The 17,821-nt window shown below is 33.6% G+C and overlaps 4 protein-coding genes and 1 long non-coding RNA gene across 13 annotated transcripts in view; 3 read left to right on the top strand and 2 right to left on the bottom strand.

The window, feature by feature from the left end:
- The first annotated feature begins 735 nt into the window (after positions 1–735).
- Csp3 (chemosensory protein 3) lies at positions 736–3,226 on the top strand. The gene is made up of 3 exons (XM_083099379.1): positions 736–879; positions 1,921–2,124; positions 2,864–3,226. The coding sequence occupies exons 2-3, from the start codon at positions 1,923–1,925 to the stop codon at positions 3,052–3,054; spliced, it is 393 nt and encodes a 130-aa protein (XP_082955505.1). The 5' UTR covers positions 736–879; positions 1,921–1,922; the 3' UTR covers positions 3,055–3,226.
- Positions 3,103–8,329, bottom strand: LOC145971563 (protein sneaky). Its single transcript, XM_083099367.1, has 8 exons — positions 7,967–8,329; positions 7,276–7,491; positions 6,840–7,141; positions 6,171–6,358; positions 5,879–6,050; positions 5,037–5,391; positions 4,339–4,667; positions 3,103–4,117 (listed from the first exon to the last, which is right to left on the bottom strand). The coding sequence occupies exons 1-8, from the start codon at positions 8,255–8,257 to the stop codon at positions 3,799–3,801; spliced, it is 2,172 nt and encodes a 723-aa protein (XP_082955493.1). The 5' UTR covers positions 8,258–8,329; the 3' UTR covers positions 3,103–3,798.
- Positions 7,992–11,361, top strand: Csp4 (chemosensory protein 4). 5 transcript variants are annotated; one of them, XM_083099382.1, is made up of 4 exons: positions 7,992–8,165; positions 8,671–8,906; positions 9,412–9,799; positions 10,317–11,361. In XM_083099382.1, the coding sequence occupies exons 3-4, from the start codon at positions 9,607–9,609 to the stop codon at positions 10,514–10,516; spliced, it is 393 nt and encodes a 130-aa protein (XP_082955508.1). In that variant the 5' UTR covers positions 7,992–8,165; positions 8,671–8,906; positions 9,412–9,606; the 3' UTR covers positions 10,517–11,361. The 5 variants fall into 5 exon arrangements, with proteins under 5 accessions (XP_082955508.1, XP_082955511.1, XP_082955509.1 ...); XM_083099385.1 differs by lacking the exon at positions 7,992–8,165 and adding an exon at positions 8,460–8,596 and having other exon boundaries at positions 8,671–8,901; positions 9,439–9,799; XM_083099383.1 differs by lacking the exon at positions 7,992–8,165 and adding an exon at positions 8,460–8,596 and having other exon boundaries at positions 8,671–8,901.
- On the bottom strand, positions 11,358–12,072 carry LOC145971571 (uncharacterized). Its single transcript, XR_014438900.1, has 3 exons — positions 11,869–12,072; positions 11,602–11,724; positions 11,358–11,440 (listed from the first exon to the last, which is right to left on the bottom strand). It is a non-coding gene; the product is annotated as an uncharacterized LOC145971571 (long non-coding RNA).
- The window catches only part of Ptc (protein patched), a 56,677-nt gene continuing 50,537 nt past the window's right edge, over positions 11,682–17,821 (top strand). Inside the window, exons 1-2 of one of the 5 annotated variants that reach the window (XM_083099346.1) lie at positions 11,682–11,747; positions 11,837–12,614. In XM_083099346.1, the coding sequence (XP_082955472.1) occupies positions 12,606–12,614 (9 nt within the window). In that variant the 5' untranslated portion in view covers positions 11,682–11,747; positions 11,837–12,605. Of the gene's footprint in view, positions 12,615–17,821 lie in introns of all 5 variants that reach the window. The other 4 variants (XM_083099347.1, XM_083099348.1, XM_083099350.1 and 1 more) reach the window with 4 other exon arrangements.

Below are 17,821 nucleotides of genomic sequence, written 5' to 3'. Positions count from 1 at the left end.
TCAAATTCTAGTTAAAAATCGCTATCCCAAGAAATCAATATAAGGAAAGATTTTAAATATGATTTTTCCTAAGATATTCGAGAATGTTTAGATAAGAATTCTTATTATAAATTTTTGATAATAAAGTTCTCGTCAAAATATTAATAAATTACTTACTTAATATAGTTGAAATATTTAAAAAAACTATTAATTTTATATAATTAGATTTTATCATAATATCGCGCAATAATAATTGACTCTCATGTAAAATTATTAAAATAATTTATATCAACTTATATAATAAAAAAAAAGATTATTTTATATACTTGATCTTTCTTCGTGTAAAATTTTTTTCAGTATGCAAATATATAATTCTTTAGTGGAATTTTTCATAAAGAAAAGTGCATAGAGAAATTTAAGATGAATAGTTTTAGCTACTTTTTTTATACTATCTTGTGCGAATACGAATAGAGATTATGACGCGTGAATAATGAAATTTTAAATTCCAAAAAAAAGATTCCCTTTCTGACATTTGAGTCGTTTCAAATTATATTGGAAATTGGAAATAACAAAGATGCATATCAGTTAAATGTAGCTTTTTCCACCCGAGAAGCGTATCTGACAACGATGGGATTTTATGAATCATTCTTTGCCGTTGAATTCTCCACCTTTAGCGAGAAAAAAAATTAAGACCGCAACGCGTATCTCATTAAATCCGACGACGCATAGTTTTTAATAACAGGTACGAAGGTGAAGGCGCGAATCAATGACGAGATGATTTCGTGGAATAAATCGGTACCATTTCCACCCTTCCACTCGCGGCTGTGCGACGTATATAAAGTCGAGTGACGGGAATATATCCGTACACAATTACATCTGATTGCGAATAATACGCCTTAGGTGAGTATTTATTATATAACAATTGCGACGTGATGTTCTCTTAAAAATTGAACGTAATCACGCACGAACGGATCAACTGTCAATTTTTAAATTTTCGAATTTTTATTGCAAAAAATAATAAAATATATGTGAAATGTATTGTATATATTAGAATTATATATATATATATATTATATATAGAATATATATATTATATATAGAATATATATATTATATATAGAATTATATATATATATATATATATATATATATATATATATATATATATATATATAATACATTTATCACATATATTTTACTATTTTTTGTAATAAAAATTTTCTGTTAGCACAAAATAAGGTGTCACATACATGACTCAAAGGAAAAAAGATTATTTTATTTTTAGTTCAACATTATTGTATCGAAGAAAGTTTAACTCTATTTCTTTAAAATGATCTCGTATTTGAAAAATTACATTTTTGAGTTGATACTTTTTGCATAATTACGTTCAATATAAATATCATGCGATTATCTAATACGCCTTCGAGCGATTTCTTTCGATTCATTGTACAATACATCACGTTGTGCATTACGTTTTATGAATTAATATAATTGCTACGTTTGATTTTCGAAGACGCGCCGATCAAACTCGAAATAAAATTCGATCTTTTTATTGAAAAGTCGATACATTTCATTGACATTTATCAAATGTTTCGAAAAAAAATGTGTAATAAGTGCTAATTAAATTTTAATTTTTTTTAAAAATTACTTTTTTCTCTAATTTTAATTAATTTCTCTTTTAATTTACTCAGAAACAAACATTATGATAAGCTAAAATATATGTAGCTGATATATGATATATGTTTGTCTATTTGTCTATTAGTTATTAATATTTTATAAGATATTTTTTTATATATTTCTTCCGATTTGAGATATGTGCGTGTATGTGTATAAATTTTTTCAAATATTCCGATGATCACAACTGTAATACAACAATAGTTCTTCAAACTTTTGTCGAATAAACATTTTATTAGACACGTGTCTAATTAAATTTTTTTGCAGCCATGAAATTTGCACTGGTGTGTCTATTCGCTATTAGCACTATCGTCTGTGTGTATGGACGTCCACAAGACCATTATACCGATAAATTTGACAATATAGATGTAGACCAAATCTTAAGCAATGACCGATTATTGAAGCGATACGTAGATTGCTTGTTGGAAAGGTCCCATGTCAAATGCCCCTCTGAAGCTCTTGAACTAAAGAGTAAGTACTATGCGTATATTATACATGACAAAGAATTGCAATTATATATAGTGCACCTAGATAAGAATATCCATTAAATTAAATTATTAAATTATATTCAATATACACGTCTTTCAATATTTTCAATATATAGTCCAAATTTTCAAATTAATTACACATAAAAATAACAAATTTTTTGTTATCTATTTTTTCATTAGATAATGTAGAGAAAATGAAAATATATCTCGAAATGTGTTAAATTCTAATAATTTTTTAAAAATTTATTTTATCGAAGAAAAAAAAAATATATATATATATATATATATATATATATATATATAATAAATTTGATATTGATATCTAACAATGAGTTAAAATCTATTTACTTTGCTATTTTGCAATAAAAGACCTTGTATTTCTTAGAGAAATAGAGAACTTTGTAACGTAAGGCATGTGAGATATGTTAATAAAATTCTATTTGCGAAGTATGTGGAAATCTATTTTTCTATGAATGTTGAGGAATACATGTTTTCTCAACATGACTTTAATCGATTGCTAAATAATACAAGTCTTAAAATTCAAGTATGAAAATTCAATTCATTAAAAAGTATATTTTTAATAATTTAAACTAATATATCTTTAGCGATTACTCGATCATTTCAACATACAATGCGATGAAAATTAATTTCGACGTTATCAAATCGACGTTAATACCAATTATATTTTTAATATTGTTAAATCCATAATTATTTAATTGCAGAAGTTTTATCCGATGCAATGGCAACTGACTGTGCCAAGTGCACGGATCGACAGAAAGAAATTGCGAGAAAGGCATTAGACTTCCTAATAATAAACAAAACAGATATGTGGAACGATCTGAAGTCTAAGTACGATCCGGAAGAGAAATACGCGAAAAAGTATGAAGATCGAGCCTTGAAGAAAGAAAATTAACTTTGATCAGAAATCAACGAGAAGAGAAATGGGAAAAAAATATATATCTATAATATATGCGCAACGCTAATGTAATGCTAATTACCTTATTGTCCTTCTAGCCGCAACTCGACCCAATTAGTATGTAACATACGTATTTGTTGCATGCAAATAAAATATTAGTCATAATATACATGCGTCATACATGATATATTCTGTGTTACTTAATCGTACACAGAACCCTCTTTGCATTCTTCACATTTGAATTTTGATCGCGTATCTTTACACATGTGGAAGAGACTTTAATGTAAAAACAAACAATTGTCATCCAGCGGAAGATTTCCACCTGAGACAAAAAACTTTCCGACAAACGCTAATTCCATTGCAAGATCAGAAAAACAGCTGCAAATCAACTTTTTATTACCGCTAAATCTCTTTATCCTTGATCAAGCACATTATATGGTTGTTTTACTGATATATACTGTTAAAAAATTTAAAAGTAGTTGTGTATCTATTAAAAAATTGCATAAATCAACATTTGTCGGAAGAAATTTTTGCCTCAGAATTTTTCGCTCGATAACACATTTTATTTTTACTTTAAAGTTTTCCATGTATATAAAGTAGTAAGAGTATCTATTTAATCTCGAAATTCAACAATAACTTAATATAATAATAGAAATACTTTTTAAAGGCACAATCTGTTTACAAAGAAAGTATTCGAGTGCCATATCAAAGGCATTTGTGAACAACAACAATCCGCATTTATTAATATTGCATTATCGGAACGTCTGTCTCATCATCTGTCGTTTCATCGATGTCAGCACAAGCATAGCATAGTTCGCCGACATCTTTCCAGCACTCGGAGCAATGAACGAAAAAGCACCCTGGTGTTGTACATCTGCGGAATTGCGGACCTTTCCTCGGTTCTGCTTCACCGCAGACGAGACACTTAAGACGTGCCCGAGCGAATAATGCCAACCAACCGCAAAGCATTGGCCAACGCAGCCTCACAGCGATCCATGGATCCATATCGTATTCTAGCCGACGAGTCCTAACCAGAGCTCTGATTTTGGCTCGCATAAATCTGGCATCGAAGACAGATTTGATATATATATGTATTCAAAAATGTATTCTTAAATACTTTTCCCTTGTAAAAGATTTTGGATTATTCGATCGGCATCGAATTTTATTCCGAAATTTTATACCGATTTCGTTGCTCGAAATAATCAAAGAAAAACTCGCAGCTATTCCAGTTGAGTTTACTCTGAATCTCAACTTGCGTGACACTTGATGTCATATTTTTACCTGGCATGTCCAAGTCTGCGCCTCAGGCTTTCATTGTAAAGGTACAGCACGCGTCTCTTCTCTCGCTTTCTATAAAAGAACGAGCAGATCACGCGTCGCAGTCGCTGGGTGTAAGCGGCAGTGAACAGCAACAGCCAAACACCGAAATAAATCGAATAAATCTTGAGGATCATGCGATCTGGCACTTTGCTGGGTTTCGGTAAACACGCGCTATTGGACACCACAGTTTTTACTCGTCTCTTCACGTTGAATCCACGAATGATACTACGTATCAAAGAGGCTATCACTCCGATCCCGCGAACCTCCAAGACCATGTCATGATGACCCGCCTAGAAGCAATTAAAATTGAAGTTTAAATTAGGAAGAATAGATTACATTATGTAACGCATTAGGAAGAGAGAATCTAGTATGTTAATCTTATATCATTTTGCATACGTTATTGTATATGTTTAAAGACTCCTAATCTTGTCAATATAGTTGTATTGAATTATCGAAAGAGAAAAACTATATAAATTTTTTATACTACATATCGAAATATTTTAATTAAAATTCTTTCACATAAGATCTACAGATGAAAGATAAACAATAAACTTGTAGGATTTGTGATAAACATTCTTCGAAAAAAATATCTAGATTGAATTTGAAAAATCTATTGAAAACGACAAGAATAATTAAATAGTACATTGTAAACCGAGAACCTGAGTATATTCCATATGAGCATGTCTCCTGATCAAATCGAGCACCTCGAAAAAGAGTCTATCGAGTAATATAAACGTCGTCACACTGATCATCTCGAGTATCAACTTTACCGTTTGACCAGTTAAATGCACCCGCTCGATCTTACTCGGTCGCAGGCTATACGGATCTACGAACTTCGATCTTTCAATCTTCTTCAAGGGAAGCAGAGTCAAGCTGCCGTGAGCCTTCCGTCTTGCATCGATTTTTCGAAAGTACGAAGTCACATATACGTTGTCATGTTCAATGTCGTTGAGATATTTATCATGATAAGTTTGAGCATTCACGATGATTCTCAAGAAAACGAAGGACAGGCATCTGGATGATTACGTGAAATATATTTTGTTCCTGTATAAAAGAATATTGCAGGAAACAATTTTGTATCTAAATAAACAATTGTATAATTTCATTAAAAAAAAGAGGATAAATATTTACGAAAATTTTACACAACACAGATCATTTTAACATATGTTGTAAAAGATCTATTCGTCGGTAACATGCTAGAATTGCGCCGCTTTCTTTTATATTTCTTAAGATATACATTATCAATATAATTTGAAAATCAGTGAATTTTAACGTCTTAAACTCTCAAAATTCAACAAAAGAATGTTGATAATTTCATATAAATATTATTCAAGAATGAATGTCAAAGTCAAGATAATTCGTATTGTGTAAGTTTTTGTAAAGAATTATCAAAAAGAGCAATCTTTGTTAAACCAGGCAAGATTATTTTCTACTTTTACTTGAAAAAGAATTGCAATTACAGATTCGAATTTAAATTCATCTTGTCGTAATTTTGCCGTACCTCTTGATAATCATCATCACTGACTTCAAAATTTTCCTGCGCGAATTGAATTCGTGCATTATTGCCTGGGAAGCATCTGTGGCGTCATGAAGATCAAGGATCACCGGCATTTTCTTTATTTTATACTGCAGTTTTGCCTCCTTGAGGCTTTTGCTGAATGTATCCCTGGCTCCTTCGCAAAGAGACAACAATATTTCACGAAAATATCACAGAAAAAAATGCCACAATGCATTATGTAATTTTTAAATTCTTATCACGCAAATCAATGCGCAACCAAATGACATTTATTCACTTTTTAAAGCAACGTAACCCTCGCCGATGCCGGAATCTACTTTCCCCTCGGGATTACAGATGTTGGAGCCACCGAGTGCCTGCACCAAGTTGCACACGAAAGTGAGCTTCATTGGCCAGCACAGTAGCCAGGCCGCAAAGACCGTCACTGTATCATAACACTTGTCATAAGCGTCACTGAACATATCTCTAAAAAAACCGCAAAATCAATTTCAATTGTTGAAATTAATAAAAGGTAGAAATATAAAGAAATATAAAATCGGAAAAAAAAAAAATGTTTAATTCGAATCAATAAAGGAATGTTTACAATTTAAGGAACTTAATAAGGAGGATACTTAATATTTCCACTGCGGACAATTATTACGAAGAATTGAATATAGGCACACGCTATCCTTGTAATTGAAAATTATTTTTTATTATCTTGAAAATTGCGCAATCGATTAAAAGAATTTATTCTACGAATGTATTTTTCCTTTAATCGATTTTCATGAATCATCAGGTCGCTAATAATACCGTAATTGATATCATTAATATTATTTATTAAACCTAGGATTGTCAAAAAATTCTTTGACATTTAACTTTAAATACACTCGAAGTCTTTTCGAATAAAGATTGTCTCGATGTTATTTAAATTAATCCTGTATAAGAGAGAAGAGAGAGAATGCCTTGCCTGCATCGCTCGGCACCGCGGCTAAGCTGCTCTTCGCAACGCGTCTCGATCTTCTTCTTGTACTTCGCCTCGTAAACATCCGCTTCAGACTTTGCCTTCGCAATCTCTTTCTCATGTTTCTCCTCGATCTCGTCGCTTCGCTTCGTATCGTCCTGAAGCTCGTCCAAATAGTCGTTCTCCTCTTTCAACCTCTTCATCTCCTCTTCGCCTTCGATTTCCTCGACTATCGGACTCATCAAATCTCTCACTGAAGATAGAGTATCTTTCAATTCGCTCGCATCCGCTTGCATGGCGAGCACAGCCTAGGTATCATTGGACGCGTAATTATTTTCGCGCAGAATTGTTATTTGCAATTGTTATAAGCAATCGCGTTTCTTTTAAAATAAAAAAAATTACGCTTATTATATTATATTTTAATGAGTGTATATATATTTACCTGTTGGAAAGGTTTAAACATGAGATCAAAGCGCGTTTGAGTGAGATTATACGTCAACTGCGTCGTACAAGCAAAAGTTTTCACCACTTCTTTACCGTTGTACATTAAATTGAATATCGGTCCAGCAATTACGTATCCTAGGACGAGGGCCCTCAAAACATTACGTCCGGATCGACCGAGGAAAGTTGGGATTGTCAAAAAACAAATACACCTCACCTATTCAAAACAACAATTTTGATGTCGATCATTCTTTTACACCAATAACGTCAAAATTTATTATTAAACATTTTATGTGTATTTTCATATGTTTAATTGAAAATATTAACGTCTTGTGTGACGTTTTATACATGCGAATGCAATTGACAGATTTTTTCAAATTAATTTGCTCGGCAGAAAAAAATCGAAAGACATTATTTAAGAAAATCATATATAAACTGCTTATTATTTATTATATCAATATTAACGAAGACTACATGAAATCAATAAATTTTATGTAAAATTCACTACCCAATGATAAAGATACACAATATATGATTGATAGTAACATAAATAAATTTTTGAAAGAAAATATTCGCATAGTAAGAAAGAATCATTATTATTATCTGTGTCTCGATAAAATCAAAGTAAAATGATATCAAAAAATATCTCCGCAAGGGATGTAAAATCGAATGAAGTAAGAAAAAGAGATTACCTGTATCGATGATGCGCATCCTATCGATAATATCATGACGAGGATGGCTCCCAGAGAGATGCTGATATACGGATCAAATTGTAGATCGACGATTATGGCCTCGTATAGCACGACAGCTGCAAGAAATCCGAAGAGAAACCCGATGAAGGCCCTTGCTTTTCGATGAGTGCCGATCGGATCGTAGCAAATGTGAAACAGGGTCGGACATTTTTTCAGATAATATTTCAGAAAACCCTTTCGCGTTCCCTCGATCAGACGGCCGCAGCGATTAATCCGATCCAAGCCGGACATTTTCTCTCTTTTTGCAAAATTGAAAATCCTCGCTGATAAGCTACTTTGTGGCGGATTATGAAATGCGAAACTTTCAAGTTGATCTCTGAAATGAGACAAATGTCGAATGTAATGTAAAGTCGATTTTAATTGTGAATTTTCCAAACTCTCTAATATTGGCTGAGATACATATATTAGAAATGTATATTCATCAATTATAATTAAATAATACAGTTAATCGTTTTAATTAGATAATTCCCACTAAGTCAATTTTTATCAAAATATAGTGGAAAGGAAAAGTTTAAAATATTTACAAGTTAAACGAAAATTAATAAATTTTATTCACGAGCGATTGATTGTGTAATTGAAAAAATATATAATGATTTATTATTGTCGAGATCATAATAACGATTATATAAGATTTCTACATTTAGATACGATATATGACGAAACACGATGTAGCAATACTAGCAGTTTATGGCAAGGACGAAATGCATCGGCGAAGAATTTAAATTTACAAATTAAAGAAATCTTTTTACGGAAATAGATAATGAGAGACTGAAACAGTCATATCCTTTACGCAAATTGCTTGTCTAAAAGTCGAGGTCACATAATGTATCGCCTTGAATACTTGAAAAAAGATGAAGTACAAGAATTCTTTTCACGTAAGGCATGTCAATTCCTTGCTTGCTATGCAGTTATGTACATATTTTTCTTGTTACTTGATACGAATGTAATGACCATTCAACAGGGTTAATCTTTTACGTTCATTACATTATATCAACACATATAATATTATTAAATACAATTATTATACATACAATTATTATACATTTTATCGTCAAACATCTCTTGATATTTGCAATAATTTATTTTAATTCTAGTAAAATATTTTCTTATAAAATATGTTAAGTCTTTTTATATCAAATTTAACGATAATTGATCAGACAAATTTGCGACGCAAAAACTAAACAATAATTATCTGCATTTTGATAACATATACAAAGTCTATAAAATATAATATATCAAATTTTTAATTTTACACACCTACATACAATAACAATAATCTATTATGTAATAATTTGAATAATAATATGAAAACAATTATAAAAACAATTTTACTTTATATTAAAAATCTATAATAAAAAAAATTTTGTCTGAAAATGTCTATTTAGAGTACAAAGGTCTATTGCTCGACACAGGAAACGACTACGTTGTGCATATTTTTCTCGATAAATTATGGCAAGGATACATGAAGATGATTTCGTGCGACTAACGAACCGTGTCCAAGTCTTCCTTATAAGACTTTGGAACTAATGAGACTCCATGAGCAGTGAATCGAGAGCAACGCATCAATCTCGTTCGCTACGATGAAGCATCTAGTCGTCGCTCTTATCACCGCCCTTTCGTTTTCCGTCGTTCTCGCAGAGGAGGTGCAGTATACTACGAAATACGACAATATAGATGTGGACGCGGTGATAAACAGCGAGAGGCTGTTGAATGGATACGTGGGTTGTCTGCTCGATCGAACTCCCTGCACCCCAGATGCGGCGGAACTCAAGAGTAAGTTTCGCGCGAAGAGCGTTTTTCTTTTAATCTTCTGTAAAAATCTGATAAATCTGATTTTATAATCGTTTAAATTGCGAACAACGTAATATAATCAATATCTTTGCAATCTGAACATAGAAATTTTCATATTAATTTTTTTTCATTTCAGATTATTAGAAATATGAATAAGATTATTTTAATATTTTTCAGATTATGTTCTAGATTTTATTATTGTCGATAATAAAAATTTTATAAATATACATGGTAACTTTGTATACATTAGAAAAAGAATGTAAATAATTATTTTTTATTTTTTGCATCTCTCTCGCGAATTTAATAATTACGATTATATTAAATTAGAGAAATCTATTTAATATAAAGGAACTTAATTAATGTATTAAGAAAAACTATTTCTTAATACATTATTAAAATGAAAAAAAATTATTGAAAATATTAAAAGATAAAAAGAGAGAGAGAGAATTAAAAAGAAATAAAATGTAATAATTGCATTATATAATATGTACTTCCTTAGAAAATCTACCGGATGCGTTAGAACACGACTGCGCCGGATGCAGCGAGATGCAAAAGAATGCAGCCGACAAAATCTCTCATCATCTGATCGACAATAAGCCGGACGATTGGAGACTTTTGGAGGACAAGTATGATCCTACCGGGGCATATCGACGACGTTACTTGGAAAACAAATCTCAAGAAGGAGGCAGATTGGATTGAAATCGTTCTTTGCGTTGTAATCTAGATAGCATATGTATTCAAAAGACGTTCCTTCGTGTCTTAAAGACATCTTCGGAATTCTTTTAGATATGCAAGCTGTGTGGAAAGAACCATGATCTTTAATTTTATGTCGACTACGGCTATTCTTTGGACTTGATTGCTTATCGTAATCCTTGTCACACAGCTGTTTCACTTTACATAACAAGATCTTTCGCGTGCTATCGTCCTTCAACATGGAAGTTTCCGTGCAAAAATAAAGTCATTAAAAAGATCCAGTTTTTATATCGGTAACATCTTTGCAATTTGTTTTAGATTTTTCGATCAAAACGCATACAAGTTTATATACAGATGGATAAATATGTTTTTACTTTTTTAATTATGTGCTATTATTGAATATTCGATTTAAAAACAAAGTAATATTTTATAATACTTCATAAATAATGAAGAGATTTTTTACAAATCTTTGTCTCCAAGTCATTTATATTAAAATCACCAATGCATGTGTATAAATAATTTATTAGAATGTATTATTATTTCGATATTGACAATATATGGGCAAGGATTCGCCAATATGTTTTATGCGGAAATTATTTAATTCATAAAAGTAGTATTAAGATATCACAAACGAAAAAATGACGCTTATTAGTGATGATTATTATTATTAGTAACGCATAATATTAAATAATTTGTTATAATTGGTTTGCTGTAATTCTGCACATATAGAAATAGATAAAGAGATCAATTTAGTTCATGTATCACGAGAAGAAAAAGATTCTTCAAATATTGGAATATATATACATATAGTGGTAAATAAAAAAAAGAAAAAAATAGATGTTTATCAAGTATATGTAAATTAGTAATTACTTGTCATTTTACGCGACTCGTTTCCTCTTTCTGCTATCTGCTCGTTTATAATTTTATAATCTTTGTTTAAAAGAGAGAACACATTTTTAAGCTATTTAACTTATTATTTATATTAAAATAATTTTTATTTCATATTAAAATAATTTTTCTTTTTTATTGACCACATATTTATTCGATATACATAATATCGATATAATCGATATATAGAATAACTTACTTACCGATGAGGTCTGTCACTTCTTTACCAACTGTTGTACAATGAAAATACTGACATCCACCGATAGGTTGCGCTTTACAATTTTTAGTTGATAAAATTTATTTGATTCTTTTAGTGGTTTTTCGTCCTTTTTTGTGCATAAAAATAAGCGTAAAGTGTACTCGTAATAAATGATCTAAACAAGGTAACGCAACAAAAAAAATAGCGAACTTAACGAATTGTTCTCTTTCTCTTAAAAGTAGAAGGAGCAAATTTCTGAGCAAACACTTACCGTATAACCTACACGCATTAGAAAAGGATAGCTAGAACCTTCGTTAAGTAACTCTTTAACCGCTCGCGGTGAAAATTGGACAAGGATAATTTACACTTCCTATATATTTCTGACAGTGACTTACAAACAATTTCTAGTGTACGACTGCAACTTTGTGCCAAAAAAAACTTTTGGGAATACGCAAGGTTCGCTGACATTTCTTGTTGAAGTTAGGCAACGATCCACGTATCGGGCATCGGCATGAAGTTGTCGCACGATTCAAATTTTTTACAGGAAACGTACATACGTCATCAAGTATCCCGAAATGGACACCGTACGATGCAACGCGAATGATCGTCGTGTTTCGCGTAATTTATTCGTTCGACGTGTATCGCGAGTGTCACGTGAAGTGTCAAAGGATTATCCATATTGTGTTAATTCAATCCGCGAATGAATAAATATGGAAAGAGAGGAGCAGAGACTCCGACAGGGTGACATTTCACCGGATCGCGACAATTCAAGTCCACTTTTCGCGCAATCGTTGTATGTGATGTATTACGATTGTATTGTGGTGTATTGTGATTATCAAAACGCGAGTGTTCGAAGCAACGACGAGGTAATCCAACGCTGTCGACGTTCGTTGGAAAAGAATAGTGAGCTGCGTCAAGTACTTTCATTTTTTTTTCCACTTGAGATGCAGATTGAATGGAAGCCATCTGTCATCTATCATCTCATTCGCCGCCATTTACCGTGGGAAAATGAAAAAGGTATTTATTTTTTCTACATTTTAATACTTCTTCCACTCGTAATTTCTTTTTTCTCCTTAATTGGTTTCACGAAATATGCAATTCTCGTGTAATTATAGTATCGCACACGTACTTACGCTGCTTGAGATAATTATTATCGCGATAATTTTCCTCGCAATAGATTATTATAGCGTTTGCGATTATACGTAAGAAAGATTTAGGTCAAGCCAATTGAGGCACATTCGTAGGATGACGACACGCCAAGTAAGGTTATGCTTAATCGTTCGGAAAGACTTCCTCGTGCTACCAACAAAAACACGACATGACCGAGATCTCTCGGGCGACCCTTTCTGTATAGTCTCGGATTACCGAAAGTATCTCGTAGTTCAGATATTCGGCATTTAACGCGGGTGGTCATCACACTAGGACAACCCTTCGCGAGATTCTCGGAAGCTCGAGGTCTGAGTAAAAAAAAAAAGGGTCGCGCAGAGTAATAAACCCGTGGCTATCCTGCTCCGAAAGGAACACGCGTGGGATTTAAATTATTCCCGGAGGAAAAGGGGGGGGGGGGGGGAGAAAAATATCGAAGTCTCGAACGATCGCGAAGAAACGTGAGGATTGTCAGCCGGAGAGCTGAATGCGTGATTATAAGGGATCTTCGAGACGTGCAATCGTCGCGCAATTTATTAAAGCTTTCCCGAGAACGACGTTTCGAAACGTCGTTCGATGGGAGCGAGCGCGCGACTCGACAATTACTCGGAAATTACACAGCGATCTTTCTCCGGTCCGGAGTAACGTCATTCTACGAAAGCTCGAAAACGATCTGGATCGAGAGCGAGGCAGCCGCTCTCGCGATTTGATCCACCATACACGTGTCGTCCGCGCACGTACACATTTATCATGCACGCACACACGTGCCTATTATATGCGCGCGAGAGAGAGAGAGAGAAGGAGAGAGGGAGAGAGAGAGACAGCGCCTGCACACCTTCCCGCACGGTAACAGGCAGGCTATCGTGGTTATTAAGGAAACAGACGAAGGAACGAAACGAAGGAACAAGCGCGTTGGGTGGTCTCGCCCCGCTGTTTATGGGGCACTGCATCTGCTGGCCCCGTATAACCCTCCGCGAGCGAGCGCGACCTGTGTGGTCCCACCTTACGTCCGACTTTACATTCGATTCACTACTTGCTAATGGTAGCCGCATTAGCATTAGGTTGCCCGCCTGTCTCTCTCTTTCTCTCCGCATGATACGCCGCGACGAAACGAAACCTGCTGTTGTGCAATTTTTCGTCGCCGGCGACGAGTACCGAGGCCGGCTGTCCGTCTGTCCGTCTGTCCGTCCGCTCCGTTTGCGCGATCGAGATCGAAATCGAGATCGGGATCGAGGTCGGATGGCCGGACCGGTAGTCTTTGGCATTCGCGCGTCCTCGGCCTCGTGTTGGCGCTTACCACGTGCCGTAGATTCGACAAATTTCAGAGCGAGCGAGAGATGTTTGTCAAATAAAATCGAGAGCGAAATTACACAATCTCACAGTAGTTTCTTTTTTTTTATTAATTACATATCCCCTTTTTATTGTAAACAGTTGCTTGAAGTTGATTTTTCTATTTATATCTCTAACGATAAAAGTTCTTGAATCTTTTTAAAAAAAGAAAAAATCGACAAACAATGAATGACGACACTGATAACCATAATAATCGCTCAAAAACCATCTTAATTAATGACAATTATATGGCTCTTTAGAATCGCAGGTACGAGAATCTCCCCGGCCCAATATCTTCATTCATTCGGAGAATGCAAACGAGCGTTTTAAGCTGGTTTCTGCATGTGTGTGTGTGTGTGTGTGTGTGTGTGGGTGTGTGTGAATATGTCCTACGTAAAACGTGTTGCGTGGATGCGTGCAGCGCGGTGAACGAGGTCCCCGATATGAGCGTGTTAGCGATTGGTCACGGGTGTGGGTGAGCCATATGCGCGACCGTTTCACAAGCAGGCTACCTGTCTTTAGGATCGTAACGCCAGATCGGGTTTTGACGAGCGATAATGATTTCGAGAATCGAGCACCCTCGTTAAACGAACAGTCGGACGAATCGGGGGATTCATAATGCACGCTCTGCTAAAGTCGAAGGAATGCGCCGTCTAAAACGGACAGAGCGAACATTGGCACAATTTTATTTTAATATATGTATGTCTTTTTCGTATATATAAATATATTATCAGATATTTTTATAATTTATTATTTATCTTTTACTATATCTTTATTTGTCTATTTAATTATTTACATATTAAAAAATTAAAAAATTCCAATAAATATATTATCAGATATTTTAAAAAATTAAAAAATTCTTATAAATATATTATCAGATATTTTTATAATTTATCTTTTACTATATCTTTATTTGTCTATTTAATTATTTAACATATTAAAAAATTAAAAAATTCCAATTTTACAAAAGGCTTGATTGATACAAATATGATTAAAAAAAAAATAAAAAAACGGGATTAAAAATCATTTACTTATTTTCTGTATTTCTTAATAAGATAAAAATATTTGAAATATTTATATAGAACATTTAGGAAAAAAAAATGTTTACTTTTGTTTGAGATAAGTCTCGTACAATCACCTATAATTTCCGACATGAAAAATTATAAAATAATGATAATAACAATCGTTCGGTCGGGGAGCCCCATATTCGCTAACCCATGGACAATTGAGAAGTCTGCATCCGGCCGGGTGGCGTCATGGACCGGCGTCATCGCCGCCGCCACCGCCTGCGGGGTGAAAAATACTTGCGCGGCCAAGCATGCCGCGATACTCCGATCGGTCGGAGAAGGCATCGATCTCGCCATTGATCGATCGGTCGGCCGGGCCCTCGGATAAGATACTGTCGTCGTTCTGATCCTGTCCTACTCATCGGCGTCCGGTGGACCACACGCCGTCTTGTCGCCTTTCCCTCGTTCCTTTCGCAATAGATCCGCTTGATCCGTATATTCTATCTCTCCAGTCGCGATACTTTATTCCCTTCGACGTGACTGACAATAAGCGTAACGTTTCTCTCTCTTCGCTTTCCCTCTGGGAAAAGCATGGGAAATGGGGCGAATGAATCGAATTGACGAGTTACTCGTTTATTCAAGTGAGAGATGACGGAAAGATACAAACGATAATAAAAATCTATTTGTTATCTCGAGCCGCTAACTACCACGACAGTGATATTCCTCAATCGTTTCATAGATTTGCGAGGTCAAAGTGTCGTCTCTACAGAATCGATTCTTGGAATAAAAGATTGCGTTTGCGTCGCGTCAAGATGAAAATTTCGGCCGCCACCGCGCGCGCACGAGCGAGCATCGCTCTCCTTCGAGGAACGAGGACAGGAGACAAACTTGTGACTTCTCTCGGTGGAGTGGAAAGGGGAGAGAGAGAGAGAGAGAGAGGGAAGAAAAAGGAGGAGCAGGCGGGGGAGGAGGGATAACCCCTCTGCCAGCAGCGAGAAGGCCACCCACGTCGAGGGCGCAAAGGCGATATTTAGCGGAAGGCAAATCTCTCCTGGACCACCCACGTCGGCTCCTCGTCGCCGGAGCCTGGGCTACCTTATTTCAGGGTGCGCGCCGGGTGTCGTTGTGTGCGGGTCCCGCAGCACGAAACCGAGAACGCGCGCGCGCGTGTGGGCCTCTCTCTGTATATAATATATAATATAACGATTCTCTCTCTTTCTCTCCCTCTCTCTCTCTCGAATATATCAGCACGCGGTTCGCAGAACGATTTCCGCGATCAGTTCGCTACGATTTTCTCGTTTTCCGTCCGCCGGCCCATTCTCGGGGTCCCGGCATTTAAAGTTAACGATACGTTAATTCCTCGCGTCACGCTCGGCAAACTCTCGACACTTATACTCCTTCTGTCAAACAGTAAAGTAGGTTTAACGAAATAATTGGCAATAGTTGAGAACGCTTTTAGCTTCTTTTTTTCCTCGAGGATCTATAACCGAGTTACCAATCGTATGATTTTAATTAATAATATAAATATCTGTTATGGAAATAATCTAATTTATTTAATTTTTACTTTAGCTTTATTTATTTATACTTTAGTATAAATTTATTTATATTAAAAGATATATATTTATGCCTTTGTAAAATAGATTTTTAGCAGAATAATTGATAATAATTAAAACTGTTTCATTATTGAATTTTAAGCTATTTTAATGTAAGATGTTAAAAATGTAAGATGTTAAAAAAATGATTCATATTTGAGATATGAATATATTTACGATTTTAAAAAAGAAAGATAAGTCAAAGAACAAGAATAAGTCAAAGAATGCTATGTACATTACATAATATATGGAAAACATGCATCCACATTTTGTTCACCATTATAGATTTATGACACATAATATATTTCTGTCGTAACTCGATTTTAGTGAGCTCGAGCATTGTATCTTGAAAAAAAGAGAAGAAGAGTTGGTGCTATAAAAAACGAGGAATTTTATACCTAACCATTTTATTACTGCATTTATTTCTAATAATTTTCAAATTTGCAACAAGTAATGTTCGATATGCGAGCGTAAGAGTTTTAAATTTGCTGGGAGTTTTAAAATAGTATTCTGAGATATAAAATTAGATAAAAATATAAATGATATAATTAGATTGTGTCTTTATCGTTCATTCATAAATATCATGTTTTTTATCCAGTAAAGTTCGGATGTTTAATAAAAATGTTCTCTCTTCTTATCACATTTCCATTTATCTGCGGAAATGAATCATCTCGATAAAGAATGATTCGTTTATTAACGTAAATTTTAGAATGTATTTTGATACAATGAATACGATAGTACTTCTATTAGGTATAGTTTGTACAAATATATAAAAACATTTTTAGATATACTACTAATTGTAAGTTATAAAATAAATTAATATTTATATAAATTGATATTATATAAACTTGATTTATATGAATTAATATTTATGTAAACTAGTAATTTATCAAATTAGACATGTAACATAGTAAGTCATGTATTTTTAAATATTTTTAAATTGTTTCATTAATATGTAACTAAAATAAAATAATAACTTTTTTATATATTTTATTTAAAAAATTTGCAATAAAATTAATTTAACGTTTTTCATATCCCGTATACGTAATATATCATATATTATACTTATTGTTAATATAATTCGAATAAAATTTTTAATTTTTAATATATTTCATATATTATACTTATGTTTATATATTTTTTATAGTAA

The sequence above is a fragment of the Camponotus vicinus genome, unplaced genomic scaffold (genome assembly GCF_025532165.1).
Source record: "Camponotus vicinus isolate PSW18456_S1 unplaced genomic scaffold, iyCamVici1.0 SCAF_5, whole genome shotgun sequence".
Lineage (NCBI taxonomy): Eukaryota > Metazoa > Arthropoda > Insecta > Hymenoptera > Formicidae > Camponotus > Camponotus vicinus.
This window is presented reverse-complemented; position numbering and strand designations above follow the sequence as displayed.